Source organism: Neoarius graeffei, chromosome 21, assembly GCF_027579695.1.
Source record: "Neoarius graeffei isolate fNeoGra1 chromosome 21, fNeoGra1.pri, whole genome shotgun sequence".
Lineage (NCBI taxonomy): Eukaryota > Metazoa > Chordata > Actinopteri > Siluriformes > Ariidae > Neoarius > Neoarius graeffei.
The window spans coordinates 52,542,308-52,557,753 of NC_083589.1; the positions used below are offsets into that span (position 1 = coordinate 52,542,308).

The 15,446-nt window shown below is 42.1% G+C and overlaps 1 protein-coding gene across 2 annotated transcripts in view; it reads left to right on the forward strand.

The window, feature by feature from the left end:
• Positions 1 to 15,446, forward strand: part of tspan12 (tetraspanin 12) — a 77,480-nt gene that overhangs the window by 55,325 nt on the left and 6,709 nt on the right. For both annotated transcript variants that reach the window (XM_060903686.1, XM_060903687.1), the window contains exons 5-6: positions 3,982 to 4,089; positions 6,620 to 6,763. In XM_060903686.1, the coding sequence (XP_060759669.1) occupies positions 3,982 to 4,089; positions 6,620 to 6,763 (252 nt within the window). The remainder of the gene's footprint in view (positions 1 to 3,981; positions 4,090 to 6,619; positions 6,764 to 15,446) is intronic.

The window sequence follows — 15,446 nt, forward strand, 5'->3', positions numbered from 1 at the left end:
GCATGTAGACCGGCCGTAGGAGCGCGTACGGCCGGTTGTGACCGAGGCTTTAGGGAGGTGAAAGAAAGCAATCTTGATGAGGCATTTTTTATCCCCCGCTGGCTGAAAGGCCCGAAGGGGGATTATGTCATGGCGATGTCCGTCCGTCCATCCATCCATCCGTCCGTCCGTTCATCCGTCCGTCCTGGGAAGGGTGCTCACCTTCTGAAATCAACTCCTCTCACAATTTTTGGAGGAATTTTACGAAACTTGGCAGGATTCTTTGTTATATGTCGGTAATACGCAGATTGTAATTGCATTAAATTTGGTCACATTTTACCAGAGTTACAGCCCTTGATTAACAAAATTATAATTTACAATTTCATGAGAGCGCGTTTTCCTTCTGAAATCAACTCCTCTCACAATTTTTGGAGGAATTTCACCAAACTTGACAAAAGGCTTTGTTATATGTCAGTAGTACGCCTATTGTTATTTTGTTAAATTCGGTCGCATTTTACCAAAGTTGTGGCCCTTGATTAACAACCTTGTACTTTCACAATTTCACGAAGGTGTGCTTGCTTTCTGACATCAACTCCTCTCGCAATTTTTGGATGAATTTCTCGAAGCTTGGCAAAAGGCCTTGCTGTATGATGGTAATACGCATATTGTGATTTAATTTTGTTTGTGGAAATTTTGACAATTTCATGAGGGTGTACGTTCTTCTGAAATCAACTCCTCTCACAATTTGTGGAGGAATTTCACCAAACTTGGCAAAAGGTTTTGTTATATGACAGTTATACACACATTAAAATTTCGTTTAATTTGGGCAGATTTTAACAGAGTTATGCCCTTGATTATTAACAACTTGTACTTTGGCAATTTCATCAAGGTGTGCTTGCTTTCTCAACTCAACTTCACTCACAATTTTTATTATCCCCTTCTGGCTGAAAGGCCTGAAGAGGGATTATGTCGTGGCGATGTCCATCCGTCCGTCCGTCCATCCCGGGAAGGGTACTCACCTTCTGAAATCAACTCCTCTCACAATTTTTGGAAGAATTTCACGAAACTTGGCAGGATTCTTTGTTATATGTCGGTAATATGCATATTGTAATTTCGTTCAGTTCAGTCACATTTTACCAGAATTATGGCATAGTTACCAGCGGGGGATATAGTGCTCTCAGAGCACTCTTATTTTCATATGCGAGTCAAAATTGAGATCTGGGTCAAATAGTATGCCAAGATGTTTGACCACTGTTGCGGGCTTAGCAGGCACACCATCAATGCTAACTGAAAGATTGGAATATTTGGGATGTGAGCTAGTAGTAGTATGTGGCAGTGGGAGCGTAGTCAAGGAGTCAGGTAGAACCAGTAGATAACACATCATGAGTTTCACCTGTGTCTCATTACTAGCATTATATTTATGTGTCTCTTGTGTTCTTGCAAAGGGGAAGCCAGTAACCAAACAGAGAGAGAGAGAGTAGAGAAACCCAGCCTTCTGTGTGTGTATGATTAATTAAAGTCACTAAAAAAGCTAAGCCTAGGTCACAACCGGACGTACGATTTTTTGGCCGTGCGATTTTTGGTGTTTCCCAAATCACTGCATTTTTTTTGTTCATGGAGAAAGACGCACGTTGGCCGTAAGTTTGTCTTGCAACCTGAAAAAAACTTAAGCGCCCGTAGAGTTTGTTTGACATGACAAAGAACCTCTGCGGCCGGTCTACGGCTCGAAAATCAGCACGTCACACGCGCGCCCTCCGTGCGTTTCACGCACACCCTCCATGCGTTTCTTGCGTTTTTTGCACGTAGACCGGCCGTAGGAGCACGTACGGCCGGTTGTGACCGAAGCTTAAAGTAAAACAGTGAATAAACGCATATTGTGTGCACAAACCTGTCTCCCAGTTCCTCATTTCCCATGAGCCTCAAAAGTATTACATAGTGATAGTAGTACTGGAAATAGCAGTAGATGTAATAATAGTACACAGCAAAATCCCCAGTGTTGAATTAACACCCAGAGTGTTTATATAGGTCCAACTGGACACAAATTAACTCTGAAAGTGTTAATTCAACACTGAGGAACTTGCTGTGTAGTTTTTTTTGGTTGTTAGTTTTGGCCGGGCACTGCCCAAACTGATAATCAGAATCACATCATTTTTTCTTTGGCTAATCAGACACAAGGTACACCACCACTCTTGTTGGAGCAGTTGGGGGTTAGGTGCCTTATGCAAGGCTGACATTTGCACGACTTTTGGCCACGATTTTGTCGTGGCAAGTCGTGCCATTTTGGGGCACGAACTGGGAGGCTCCCGCACTGTTCACGACTAGTTCACGCATAGTTCACGACGAGTTCACGAATGCGTGCCCGTCCACATTCACGAACTGGCACGACGAGTTCACACATAGTTTGCGCATAGTTTACGCACTTCCCGCATTGGCACGACGAGTTTGCGCAATTCGGACGGTGTCGTGCCGACTTGGGCACGCCATATAAAAAGGGGGCCTCCCCAACCCCTGGTCATTTTTGAATTGGCTGTGGAAGAGACAACATGCTGAATACCAGAGACACAATCATTGCAGAGAAGAGAAGATGCCTATACCTGGCAGCTGCTCTAGCCATGCGCAAACTGTTCGTGAAGTGTGTAAACTAGTCGTGAACTGCTCGTGCCATCAATGCGTGACCGTGTCAGTGGGAAGGCACGGCCACGCTGCGACGCGCACCAATTCGTGAACATGTCGTGAACTACTCGTGAACTCGACGTGAGCTGTTCGTGAACTATTCGTGGCAGTTCGTGACAGTCGTGGCATGGCGCGCACTTCCACGCACTTGCACGCATCCTCCCGCATCGTCCTGACGAGTTCACGACGAGATCACGAACAGTTTGCGCATAGTTCACGACCCGGTCGCGAAATTTTGTCGTGACCAAAATTTTGAACATTTCAAAATTCTCGTCCCGACATGGCACGCAGTCACGACGGGTTTACGCACACTTCACGCCAGTTTACGACTAGTTTGCGCACTGGCACGACTCGAGTCGTGCCAATGCGTGCCACGGAATCGTGCAAGTGTCAGCCTTGCATTACTCAAGGGCACTTCAGCTAGTTCTGTAGGTCTAGGGAATCAAACCAGCAACTTTTTGGTCCCAAAGCTTCTTCTCTAACCATTAGGCCATGGCTTCCCCAATACTACTACTATTACGAGTTCCCAAACTAGTAATAGTAGTACTGGAAATCGCAGCAGATGTAGTCATAGCAGTTTGTTTTTTGTTAAGTTTTGCCCAAACTGATTATCACATCATCAGTTTTTCTTTAGCTAATCAGACATAAGGTACACCACCACTCTTGCCAGAATAGCTGGGGGTTAAGTGCCTTGCTCAAGGGCACTTCAGCTAATCCTGCTGGTTCAGGGAATCAAACCAGCAACCTTTTGGTCCTAAAGCTGCTTTTCTAACCATTAGGCCATGGCTTCCCCAATACTACTATTATTACCAGTTCCTGAACTAGTAATATTATTATTAGTAGTAATAATAGCAGTAGATGTAGTAATAGTAGTAGTAGCAGCACTGGAAATCGCAGTGGTAGTATTAGCAGTATTAGTAGTCATGGAAACAGCAGTCGAGGTAGTAGCAGTAATAGTGATAGTAAGAGTAGAGGTAGTAGTGGTAGTAATAGTAGTAGTATTACATGTACTATATGTCATAGTTATTGTGATGTTTTTACAATATTTTAATGGGAAATTATTTTTCTTTTACCAAACAGATTACTGTATATCAGGATCTCAGATTTGGTTGTAATTCATCCTTTTAAAGATGCTACTTTTTCCAAGGGAAGAAGTTGTGGTTATGAATTACCAGTGACCACCGTAAACAGAAACATGACCTCAGTTTCAGCTTCAGTTACCATGGATACCACAAAACCTTCAGGGAAGCAAAAGTAACTACAGTTTGTAGTAGAAATGAATGCATTGTTTAAATGTTGTTTTTCTTCTGTATCTGTGTGTGTGTTTAGCCATCAGTGCAAAGGTCCGATATGATCAGCCTGAAGTCACGTATGCCTAATTACGGCCTGCAGCGCTACCAGTGGCTAACACATGCCTGGAACTCTTTTCAGACTGAGGTGAGGACGCAGTAATGCAGTGTGTAAATGTCTCGTGCCAGTAAATACCAGTGTACTGTACAGCGTTTATACAACAGTGGGCGTGGCTTAATTTTAATCATGTTTATTTTGTTTATTGCATTTGATTTGAGATTACGCAATAAAACACTACAGCATGTAGGAAAATAATCAAGGATGGGGTGGTGTGAAACTGTTCCTGTTACCACATCTTATCATTTTTGTGAGTGTGTGGTTACATTTAATGCCTCGGTCACAACCGGCCGTACGTGCAAAAAACACAAGAAACGCACAGAGGGCGCGCGTGAAACGCACGGAGGGAGCGCATGTGACGTGCTGATTTTCGAGCCGTAGACTGGCCGCAGACCGGCCGCAGAGGATCTTTGTCATGTCAAACAAACTCTACGGGTGCTTACGTTTTTTTCAGGTTGCAAGACAAACTTATGGCCAACGTGCGTCTTTCTCCACGAACAAAAAAACCGCAGCGATTTGGGAAACGCCAAAAATCGCACGGCCAAAAAATAATACGTCCGGTTGTGACCTAGGCTTAAAGGGGAACTGAAGTCATTTTTAAACTTGCTTTACTTCTTAATTAACATGTTATTCAATTACATTTTTGGTTTTAGTAACCTTATATCGTGACTCGTATTGGCAACTAATCGCAATTATACTTATCGGCCTATTCGGTTTTTAGCCGTGTTGAATTTAGTTTGTTTGGTCCACGGCAGGCGTCGCTTATCCGTGCGATCTTCACGAGACTTGTGCGAGACTTCGAAACATGAAGTGTCAGCCAGGTGTCAGTGCCGCCATTTTGAAAACTGTTTTCCAAACGAAGTATTGCACAAAAACGAGTTTAAATGACGATTACTGCCGACTTTTTTCAAACTTTCCTGATTGCTATCAAAACAAACAAAACTTCCGGCTTGATTATGTCAGCATTCGAAAGAGGGCGTGCGCGTCTTTTGACAACGTTGGCAGATGTTGGTCACTTTGATTTCCGCTGTACGTTTTACTTCCGTCCTACAATGTCTTGCACAGGTCTCAACGAATCTTGTTTACGGCCGTTGCTTTGACATATGGACTGATATATTACAGAGCATATTTCAAACACTCTTAACTTGCTATAGCAGTGACAGAATAGCGATCAAACATGCATTCCTATATTTAATAAAATGAGATAAATAGAATTTTGATCATAAAAAAATTGCATTCAGTTCTTTAATGTGAAACAATTTAGATCCTGTTATCGATTATGTTATAGCAGGTGTAAACAGACATAGACAGTTAGTTAGTTAGTTAGTTAGTTAGTTAGTTAGTTAGTTAGTTAGTTAGTTAGTTAGTTAGTTCGTTAGTTAGTTCGTTCGTTCTTAAGAAAGTCTGAAAGGTTTTTAAAGGCAACTGAGTTCCAGACTTGAAAATGTAATGAAATTCAGACAGTTAAAACATCAACCAGAAACAATCCTGAAAAGGGCTGGATTTTTTTTTCCTCATAAGAAGAGAAAACAGTTAAAGCTAGACTGCCTTTCAGATTTTTCAAGTGTAGGTCATAAAAAGAATTTCCCCCAACACCCAGTTATTTTTGTTTAGTGGACTGAAAGCTACTGAATTCGAATCACGGACTTCTAATTTTATTAGTTTTTTTTAAAGAGAACAATTAATGAATTTAAAGCCACGTGGCCTGAAATTCTCCGCTATTTTTTCCTGCTTCACCATGACCCAATTCAAGATACTACGTCATGTATCACGCGGTGGGCTTTCCCCGTTCGCGCAAGGCATTGTGGGATACAAATTTGAAACAGGAAAGAAAAATGGAGGACGTGAGTGTGCGAATGAAATGTGAAAGACCGGCTACAGTAACGGAAAGCGAGAAGAAAAGACATTATGTTATATACGAAGGAAAGGAAACGCAGGACCAAACTAATAAATATCGGCGGTCTGCGAGCACCTCGGTGTGATCAGCTGTTCGTTTAGCGACAGAATGACAGAACTGTCAGTGCACGCTCAAAGGTAAACCTGTAGATGGCAGTAATGCAACACTGTGGATGCCAGCTGCCGTAAAACCCAAAAGAAGAAGAAGGTGAACCTGCGCATGCGCACACGGACTTCCTCTGTCTGCTTGACTGCGCGAAGCGAGCGATTTCATGCACATTATTTGCTTTAATCCCCTCAAATTAAATAACTTCCCAGCCACAGAATGGCCTGATATTTTTAGATATTACAGAAATAAACATATATCACAATGACCAAATTTCATACGGAACTAAATTTCACCGATTTTATGAAATCGAAAGGCCGTCTCGCTTTAAAAAGAAAGTAGATGATATTGTGATGACATCTTCCGTCTTGTACGCTTTGTATTTCTACTTGATGTTATCGACTCCTGTGATTTTTATTATTATTATTATTTTTTTTTTTAACTTGTATTCTCGTGATTATTTTGTTGTGTGTCTGCTTCATACAATTGCATCAAGTTACCTCTGGAATTAATGGGAATTAATGTTTTTCTCCATCATCAATCTGTCCGGCGTTTCAGTTTAAATGCTGCGGCGTGATCTATTTCACCGATTGGCTCGAGATGACGGAGATGGAGTGGCCACCTGACTCCTGCTGCTCCAATCAGTATGCAGGCTGCGCTCGCCACGCCCACTACAGTGACCTGAGCGACCTTTACCAGGAGGTAAGCCTGGGTGGTGACCAGCGGTTGTTTAGAAGAACGATCGCCTCAGGTGGGCTGAACCGTAGCCTGGGGTAATTAGAGAACGTTCAATAGCCTTAGGCACAGAAAGCTCTTTTTAAAGACGAGCCTCAGTCTCTGAACTCTTTAGATGAAGGTGATTGTAATGCAGCAGGGCTCCATAATGAGAGATCAAGAATTCTTTGACTCGACAGATAAGAGGGTCAAACGAGAAGTGGCTAAGAAGGGGCTCTCAAAGTAGCGCGTGCGTGCGTGTGTGTGTGTATAATTAGAGTACGATGACATGCAAAGTGACTCTAGAGCGAAGACGTAAATTACGCTTATAGAGCAGATGGATAAGAAGTTGAAGTTGAACACACACACTAAAGCTAGAGCACTCACTAGGCAGCTTGAGATATCTTTCACATCAGGTTGAAGATCACTTCTCAAGTATTTTTCACACCCAGAAAGAACCCCCTAAGTCTACACTCCGGGTGCGTTCAACATGATTAAACTTCTACAAAAGGTGACCTTGTGCGAAGGAAGAACTCGACGAATAGGCATGAGCTGAAAGCTGAAAATGAACTTTAGTATCAGTTGAAGAAGGTTGTCTGAAATGTATTATGGCTAATAAAAGCCTGGTATGCTGATCAAATGCATGAATCTGTAAAAGTCAGATTTGAAAGTAAGTATGGAGGACATTTATGTGAATTTAACTGATATTAATGACTCATTTTAATTTCCAAATGATCTGATGATAGATATGGTTGACTCAGTCCGAATGAAATCAATGCAGATCCTGAATAAACTGTTAATATCCAGCTTAAACAGTGCACTCTGATGAGAACTCCAGCTTAGGAGTACACGGAGTGGAATCCAAACCAAACATTTAGTCATTTAGCGTCAGAAATTTGTGTCATGACAAATCCAAATTGATGTCAGTCTCAGAAAGAATGAAAGATATGAGTTAGATTCACCTTCATCTCAACTTTTTCTCACCATAAGGGGTGTTTCACAGTCAGGGTACACAAGTTTGTGTCAGTACCATCAAAAAATCAAGTTCAGTTTTTTGGCACGGTTTGTGAACTAAATGAGGCCCTTGAGGGAAATTTATTTTCTGCTGAATGCTGCTGGTGGCAAGAATTTGTAGCTAGAATACAAACAGCACCGTGTTGTTACCTGGTTCATGGTGAGAGCCAGGCTTGTCATAATCGAATCCAGGACTCGGACTCGAGTCTGACTCGTGCCCTAATTTTAAGGACTTGTGACTTGACTTGGACTTGAGCGCTGATGACTCGGACACGTGCGTTAACTGCATTCGGACTCGTAAATTGGAGACGAGGCCTCGGATTTTTTCTTTATTTTTTGTAACATGGCATAATAATTTGGCATAAAATATTTATATTTACAGTATATCTACAGGGCGGCACGATGGTGTAGTGGTTAGCGCTGTCGCCTCACAGCAAGAAGGTCCGGGTTCGAGCCCCGTGGCCGGCGAGGGCCTTTCTGTGTGGAGTTTGCATGTTCTCCCCGTGTCCGCGTGGGTTTCCTCCGGGTGCTCCGGTTTCCCCCACAGTCCAAAGACATGCAGGTTAGGTTAACTGGTGACTCTAAATTGAGCGTAGGTGTGAATGTGAGTGTGAATGGTTGTCTGTGTCTATGTGTCAGCCCTGTGATGACCTGGCGACTTGTCCAGGGTGTACCCCGCCTTTCGCCCATAGTCAGCTGGGATAGGCTCCAGCTTGCCTGCGACCCTGTAGAACAGGATAAAGCGGCTAGAGATAATAAGATGAGATGAGTATATCTACATTAATTTTTGTACTAATTTCGTGCAAGAGTGTCACACCTGGGCGCTTTGGTGCGTGCATCAGATAGACGCTCGGGCGCGTTCCGGACAGCAGACCATCACGCGCGTCGTAAACAGCTCACACCTGCACAGGATTAAGGCGCAATCAGGACACCGATATAAAAACTGTGAAAACACACTTACTTTGCGAAGTATTGAGTTGCATTACTGACACGTTACCGAGCCTTATTTCCTTCTGATCCCTGATTTCCTGTTTCTCGTCTATGATTCTGCTGAGTCTACGATAGCCTGTTTCACTGTTTTACGATTTCGCCTGCCGTTCTTGATTGTTTACCGTCTTCACTTGTATTAATAAACACACCTTCTGCACTTATATCCATCTCCCAACCATCTCCGACAGAATACCTCACGCTCCCTGATAAAGAGAAGCACATTCATCTGTTCATACGTCATGTTCAGGAACAAACTAATTTTAATGGGGCTAAAACAGCCACCGTCAAATGGTGCGGTTGGAGTCTTGTTCTCGGACCCGACTCGGATCAATAGTGGACTCGACTCGAAAATTTTTTTAATGACTTTGACTTGACTTGGACTTGAACACTGGAGACTCGAGACTGGACTCGGACTCGAGGTTTAATGACTCGACTACAACACTGATGAGAGCATAATTCTTTTTCCAGAGAGGACAATTTTTGACAGACAAACGTTTTTTTTTTTTTTGGTAACCATTGTAGCTCATTTTAAGAAGCTTATAAGTATAACCTTATGTGCCAATACTTATATGGACCTGGACTTTCAGAATCATAAGCTACTTGTCTAAGAACTGCTTTTTTTTTACTTTAATAAGGCCCACATTGCCAGAGAGGATATTTTTGACAAACAAGTTACCCTATTAAATATACTCTTGTTACCCTGTTAGTACCCATTTGTGGTCAACTTTGTTGGCAATAATTCGTCAAGTATGAAATGAGGTTCCAACTAAACTATTCATGGGTTCTAAGTCAAGTCAAGTCAAGTCAAAGTCCCTTCCATGCCAGTATCTGTTCTTCTCAGGCAGTCTCCTGTCCCAGTACTAACCAGCTCTTTGAGGCGCATGGGTGTGGCACCAATCTCCATTTCTGTATTTTTATAGCCCTCGGCCTCTCGCTAGGGTTACAGTGGAGGGATCGTCCTCTGGTAACCGTGAGAGTTTGACCTCCCTACTCATATCTGTATTCCAGCGTGCCTTGCCAGATGGCAGTAGATACCATTTTTATGATGGTCTTTGGTATGACCCAACTGTGAGTAGAACTCGCGATCTCCCAGTCCAGAGGTGAACACGCTAACTACTAGGCCAACTCACGGTCCATGGGTTGTAAGAGGGATTAATATTAGGATTGGCAACCATTCAAACTAGACCAAATAAGGTTGAAACATCAAAAATGGGGTTATTTCACATAGTATGTCAGGCTGGCATGTGCATGTATTCAAACAAATGGCTAATTTGCGGTTGGGATGGTCAGAAATTTGTGTCATGACAAATCCAAATTGATGTCAGTCTCAGAAAGAATGAAAGATATGAGTTAGATTCACCTTCATCTCAACTTTTTCTCACCATAAGGGGTGTTTCACAGTAAGGGTACACAAGTTTGTGTCACTACCATCAAAAAATCAAGTTCAGTTTTTTGGCACGGTTTGTGAACTAAATGAGGCTCTTGAGGGAAATTTATTTTCTGCTGAATGCTGCTGGTGGCAAGAATTTGTAGCTAGAATACAAACAGCACCGTGTTGTTACCTGGTTCATGGTGAGAGCCAGGCTTGTCATACTCGAATCCAGGACTTCATGAATCTTCATGCAGAGCTAATCCTCACTTCACAAGTACTTATTGTACTTCAGTAATACTTGATCCATTCTATATAATCCACTTTGGTACCCTGACTGTGAAACAGTCCATAATCTCATGGTTATCACTGAAAAGATATCACAATAACATTCTCATCTTGGAAAACCTTGCAATGTGTAAGATGAACCTTGCATCCTCACAGAACTAGTTTTCGCACCTGTCATGTTGGTCAGCATGCAGTTTGACCTCAGAATAGATCCAAAAGCAATTAGATTTGCAGTGAGATAAATATTTCATTTTGATCAGCCTCAGTAGACTTACTCCATTGGTTTGCTCTGTGAGTGGTTTCGGTAGTAATGAAGTTTCTTTGCAGGTTTTGTTTTTTCTTTAGGAACCTTTATCTGTCGAATGAACCACTGAGGAACCTTTGCTTCCAAGAGCATTTTTTATTTCGAATAAGCTACCAGTTGCAGGGCTGGCAGTAGACTGGTGTTGCAACAAGTGAACACACTTCACAAAAATGTCAAGGTTTATTTCGTCTTCGGTTGGCAGCGGTACAGGTTGGACAGAATCATATCAGGCTGGAGCTGTGTTTGGATTCTGAACGGTGCTGCGGGGTTGGACAGGATGGCCTCAGACTCCGTGTACTCGGGCTGTGGTCAGGTCATATTTGAAACTTCCCTCCCTTATTACGCTTTAGCCCACACACACACACACACACACACACATCTATTACAAAACATAGCTATTCTTTTAGGAAAGAGAACAACCCATATACACAATCACTTGTATCAAAAATGCATATTTACAGTCAGCTCCAAAAGTATTAGCACCCTTCACAAAAATGAGCAAAAGTAAGTATAGATAGTTTTCACATGACGTCACAGAGTCAGGGATTCCCTAGTGGCGGCCATCTTGCGGGTCAAGCTTACCGTACGGGTGACTGAGCACACATTGTAACGTGCAAGTACAGTCTTCAAAAGAATCCAAGCAGGCTATTTAAAGCTAGCAATGGTGCACACCTGTTGTATTCACAGCTGTCGTAATAGGTCAGATGATGAAGTCAAGCAGAGCTTTTATGGAATTCCCACTGTATGAGAGCACGAAGGCGAGCAAACAAACTCAGCATACAAAGGAGAAATCTATGGCTTGCAAGAATCAACCACAAGGATTATCAGCCTTCCAAACACAGCAAAGTCTGCTCCGATCATTTTATAAATGGTAAGTTGTTTAAATAAACAATCAATTGTGTTTACGTTTGTTTTTGGAAACCAAAACATCATGTGAACAATCTCTGGAGAATGCCTAACTGGAACCGCTGAGTGTACGTTTACATTGTAATGTACACTTAATATCGCTCGTTTGTCACGTTTCTATTTGAAACTTGTCACTTCACTCACGCAAGGGTCATTTTTGAAAAACATTTTAGGTCTATTCTGTATGATTTAATTTGTGTTTGGGATGCAAACAGCGCGCCTTTTGGCGGATGCCGCCTGAATCGCGCAGATCCGATTTTTTTTTTTAGGGGGGTGTTAGAGTGTCTGATTATAATTTCAAAGTAAACTCTGTATTAAAATTACTAAATAAGCAAATCCATTACATTCCATGAAACAGGAAGTATAAGGATGAGAAAAAAACAGTTTAAATCGGAAAGCTGCGCACATTTGCGCAGTCCTGCACACCGCTCGGGCTGCGCAAATGTGCGCAGCTTTGCGATTTAAACTGTTTTTTCTCATCCTTATACTTCCTGTTTCATGAACTGTAACAGATTTGCTTATTTAGTAATTTTAATACAGAATTTACTTTGAAATTATAATCAGACACTCCAACACCCCCCTAAAAAAAATCAGATCTGTGCGATTCAGCCGTGAAAAAGGCGGCATCCGACAAAAGGTGCGCTGTGAATATATAAAGTTGTATATATCAGACAGCCTTTAAAGTTTGATGAAGTCAGTTTCAGGCTTTGGAGCAGGCTTTGGTAGTTTCAGGCTTTGGCAGCCCTGCATAGTCACTTGAAAATGCATCTTTGTCCACTTCGTAGGGGTCAATTCCCCCAATCAAGGCCAGTTTGGCTGCATACTGTTGTCGTGAGATGTCGTCTAATGTATCTATATACTTTTGTTTGCTTGATTTTGCCGACATTGATCTTTATTTTAGAAAACTGACTATATAACTTCATAAATTCGTCCGAGATAACGTAGCCGGTAGTGGCGATGGTCCGTTTTATTTGCCCCGCAAGATGGCGGCTGGGGGGCATTCCCCGGAATGTCGTGACGTCAGTGAAAACTATCTATACACTGTCAGAAATAAGGGGACAGTTGGAGTCCATTTTTGTCCTCCAGGGTACAGTCTACACTGATGTACACCCTAGGGCTCATTATTGGACCTCAAGGTAACTTTTAGTTATGGCCAGGTTCTTGCCCAAACTGATAATCACATCATCAGTTTTTCCTCTCGCAAATCAGACACAAAATACACCACCACTCTTGCCAGAGCAGCTGGGGGTTAGGCGCCTTACTCAAGGGCACTTGAGCCAATCCTGCTGGTTCAGGGAATCAAACCAGTGACCTTTTGGTCCCAAAGCTGTTTCTCTAACCATTTAGCCATGGCTTCCCCAAAAAGGAGAATCCATGGTCAAGGTAACTATGTGTACCTTTTAAGGACAAAAAGGTACATATATGTTCCCAAGCAGTGGTACGAATAAGTACCTTAGAGGGTACTGCCTCAGTGACAAGCCCTTATTCCCCTAAAGGTACAATAATGCACTTTATTTTCTGAGAGTGTACATGTTTCAATTGAATAACATGCACTCAGTGCGCGTTTAAGCTTAAATATGTGCTAAGCAATTTCTGCAAAACACAGGTTTTTTGAAATTTTCAGCACCCATTACAAGTATTTAGTGGCCTTCCATGATAGAATAACAACCTCCTGGATGGAATGTGCTTGTTTGTCTACATCTTGTCACACTTTCAAATTTATAGATGTTTAAAATTTTGGTCAGTATTTTATATAGGGGTGTCAAATGTTTAGATCAAGTACAATTATTAAAAACATTTTAAACTTTTTTTTTTGCAATATTTTGAATAATTACGGTATTAGTCCCATCTCATCTCATTATCTGTAGCCGCTTTATCCTGTTCTACAGGGTCGCAGGCAAGCTGGACCCTATCCCAGCTGACTACGGGTGAAAGGCGGGGTACACCCTGGACAAGTCGCCAGGTCATCACAGGGCTGACACATAGACACAGACAACCATTCACACTCACATTCACACCTACGGTCAATTTAGAGTCACCAGTTAACCTAACCTGCATGTCTTTGGACTGTGGGGGAAACCGGAGCACCCGGAGGAAACCCACGCGGACACGGGGAGAACATGCAAACTCCGCACAGAAAGGCCCTCGCCGGCCACGGGGCTCGAACCCAGACCTTCTTGCTGTGAGGCAACAGCGCTAACCACTACACCACCGTGCCGCCCAATAATTATTAGTGGCGTAAGTAATTTTGCCAAATAAAGTTTTGAGAAAATAGAATTATTGAATACTGTGAAAACCTTTTCTCAGCGTTTTCAAATATTCTCAATATTGTTAATTTGTTTTCTGATACATTATTAAGTAACTTTTAAAAAAAATCCTTTCAATTTTTATATCATTTTTGGGTGTCAATAATTTTGCCACATTAGATTTTGAGAGGAAATAAATATTTTTTGTTATACTTTGAAAACATTTTTTAGAAATATTTTAAATATTCTTTACTGATGTCAAATATTTTACCATGTACAGTTGGTTTTGAGGGCAGCACGGTGGTGTAGTGGTTAGCGCTGTCACCTCACAGCAAGAAGGTCCTGGGTTCGAGCCCCGTGGCCGGCGAGGGCCTTTCTGTGTGGAGTTTGCATGTTCTCCCCGCGTCCGCGTGGGTTTCCTCCGGGTGCTCCGGTTTCCCCCACAGTCCAAAGACATGCAGGTTAGGATAACTGGTGACTCTAAATTGACCGTAGGTGTGAGTGTGAATGGTTGTCTGTGTCTATGTGTCAGCCCTGTGATGACCTGGCGACTTGTCCAGGGTGTACCCCGCCTTTCGCCCGTAGTCAGCTGGGATAGGCTCCAGCTTGCCTGCGACCCTGTAGAAGGATAAAGCGGCTAGAGATAATGTGATGTGATGTGTGATATGCTTTTGTCAATTTTGACAGAAATTTTTAAGAGAAAATACAATTTTGCAATGTTTTAGACACTGTTTAGGGGTGCCAAAAATTTTTCGTTATAAAACTGAAAGAAAATACAATTATTTAAAAATAGCTCTCATTGATATTGACTTTTATTGGGGATGGGGATGTAGTTACTCCAATTATATGGATATCAAATGTAAGTAATTTTGTGATATTTATTTGATATACTCATTTTTGCCTTTTATTATGAAGGGTGCAAATAATTCTGTAATCGACGGAATAAAACCGCTGACTTTTGGCTTTTGTGAGTTGAACAGCTGGTTCATAAAACCAGTTAAAGAACAGATTTCACCTCCATCTTTTCTCTTTCCTAATCTTTCTCTTTCTCTTATTCTCTCTCTCCGTGTAGAGGTGTGTCAGGCATAAAGCATAAATCTCTCACTGCTAGGAAATAATGTACCTACCTTTCCACATTGCTCCATCTGCATAGGAAATATCTCTCACACACATGCGCGCGTGCACACACACACACACACACCGGATGAGTGTTACATTTCTCACATATTACCGTGGCAGCTGCTGTGCTGACAGGCATTAGAAATGTGTGCTGTTTCTGGACAGAGCAGCAAAACACAACTGAACAAGAGCTTCGTACGTGTTTAGATGCAGATTGTTTTTGCGTCGGTGATCCTAAAGGTGCTGTTTGAAATTATTTTTACATGTTTCAAATCATGAAATAACATTAGAAGTGTGAAGACACCACAGAGAAACTAAAATTCACAGTATTCTCATGCAATTGAATATTCCCATTCTTTCTTTTTCAGACTTTTGTTTACATTTTTTCTGACCCAGAAATAGGCTCCGCCCTAAACAGCTGGAAGAGCTCTTTTT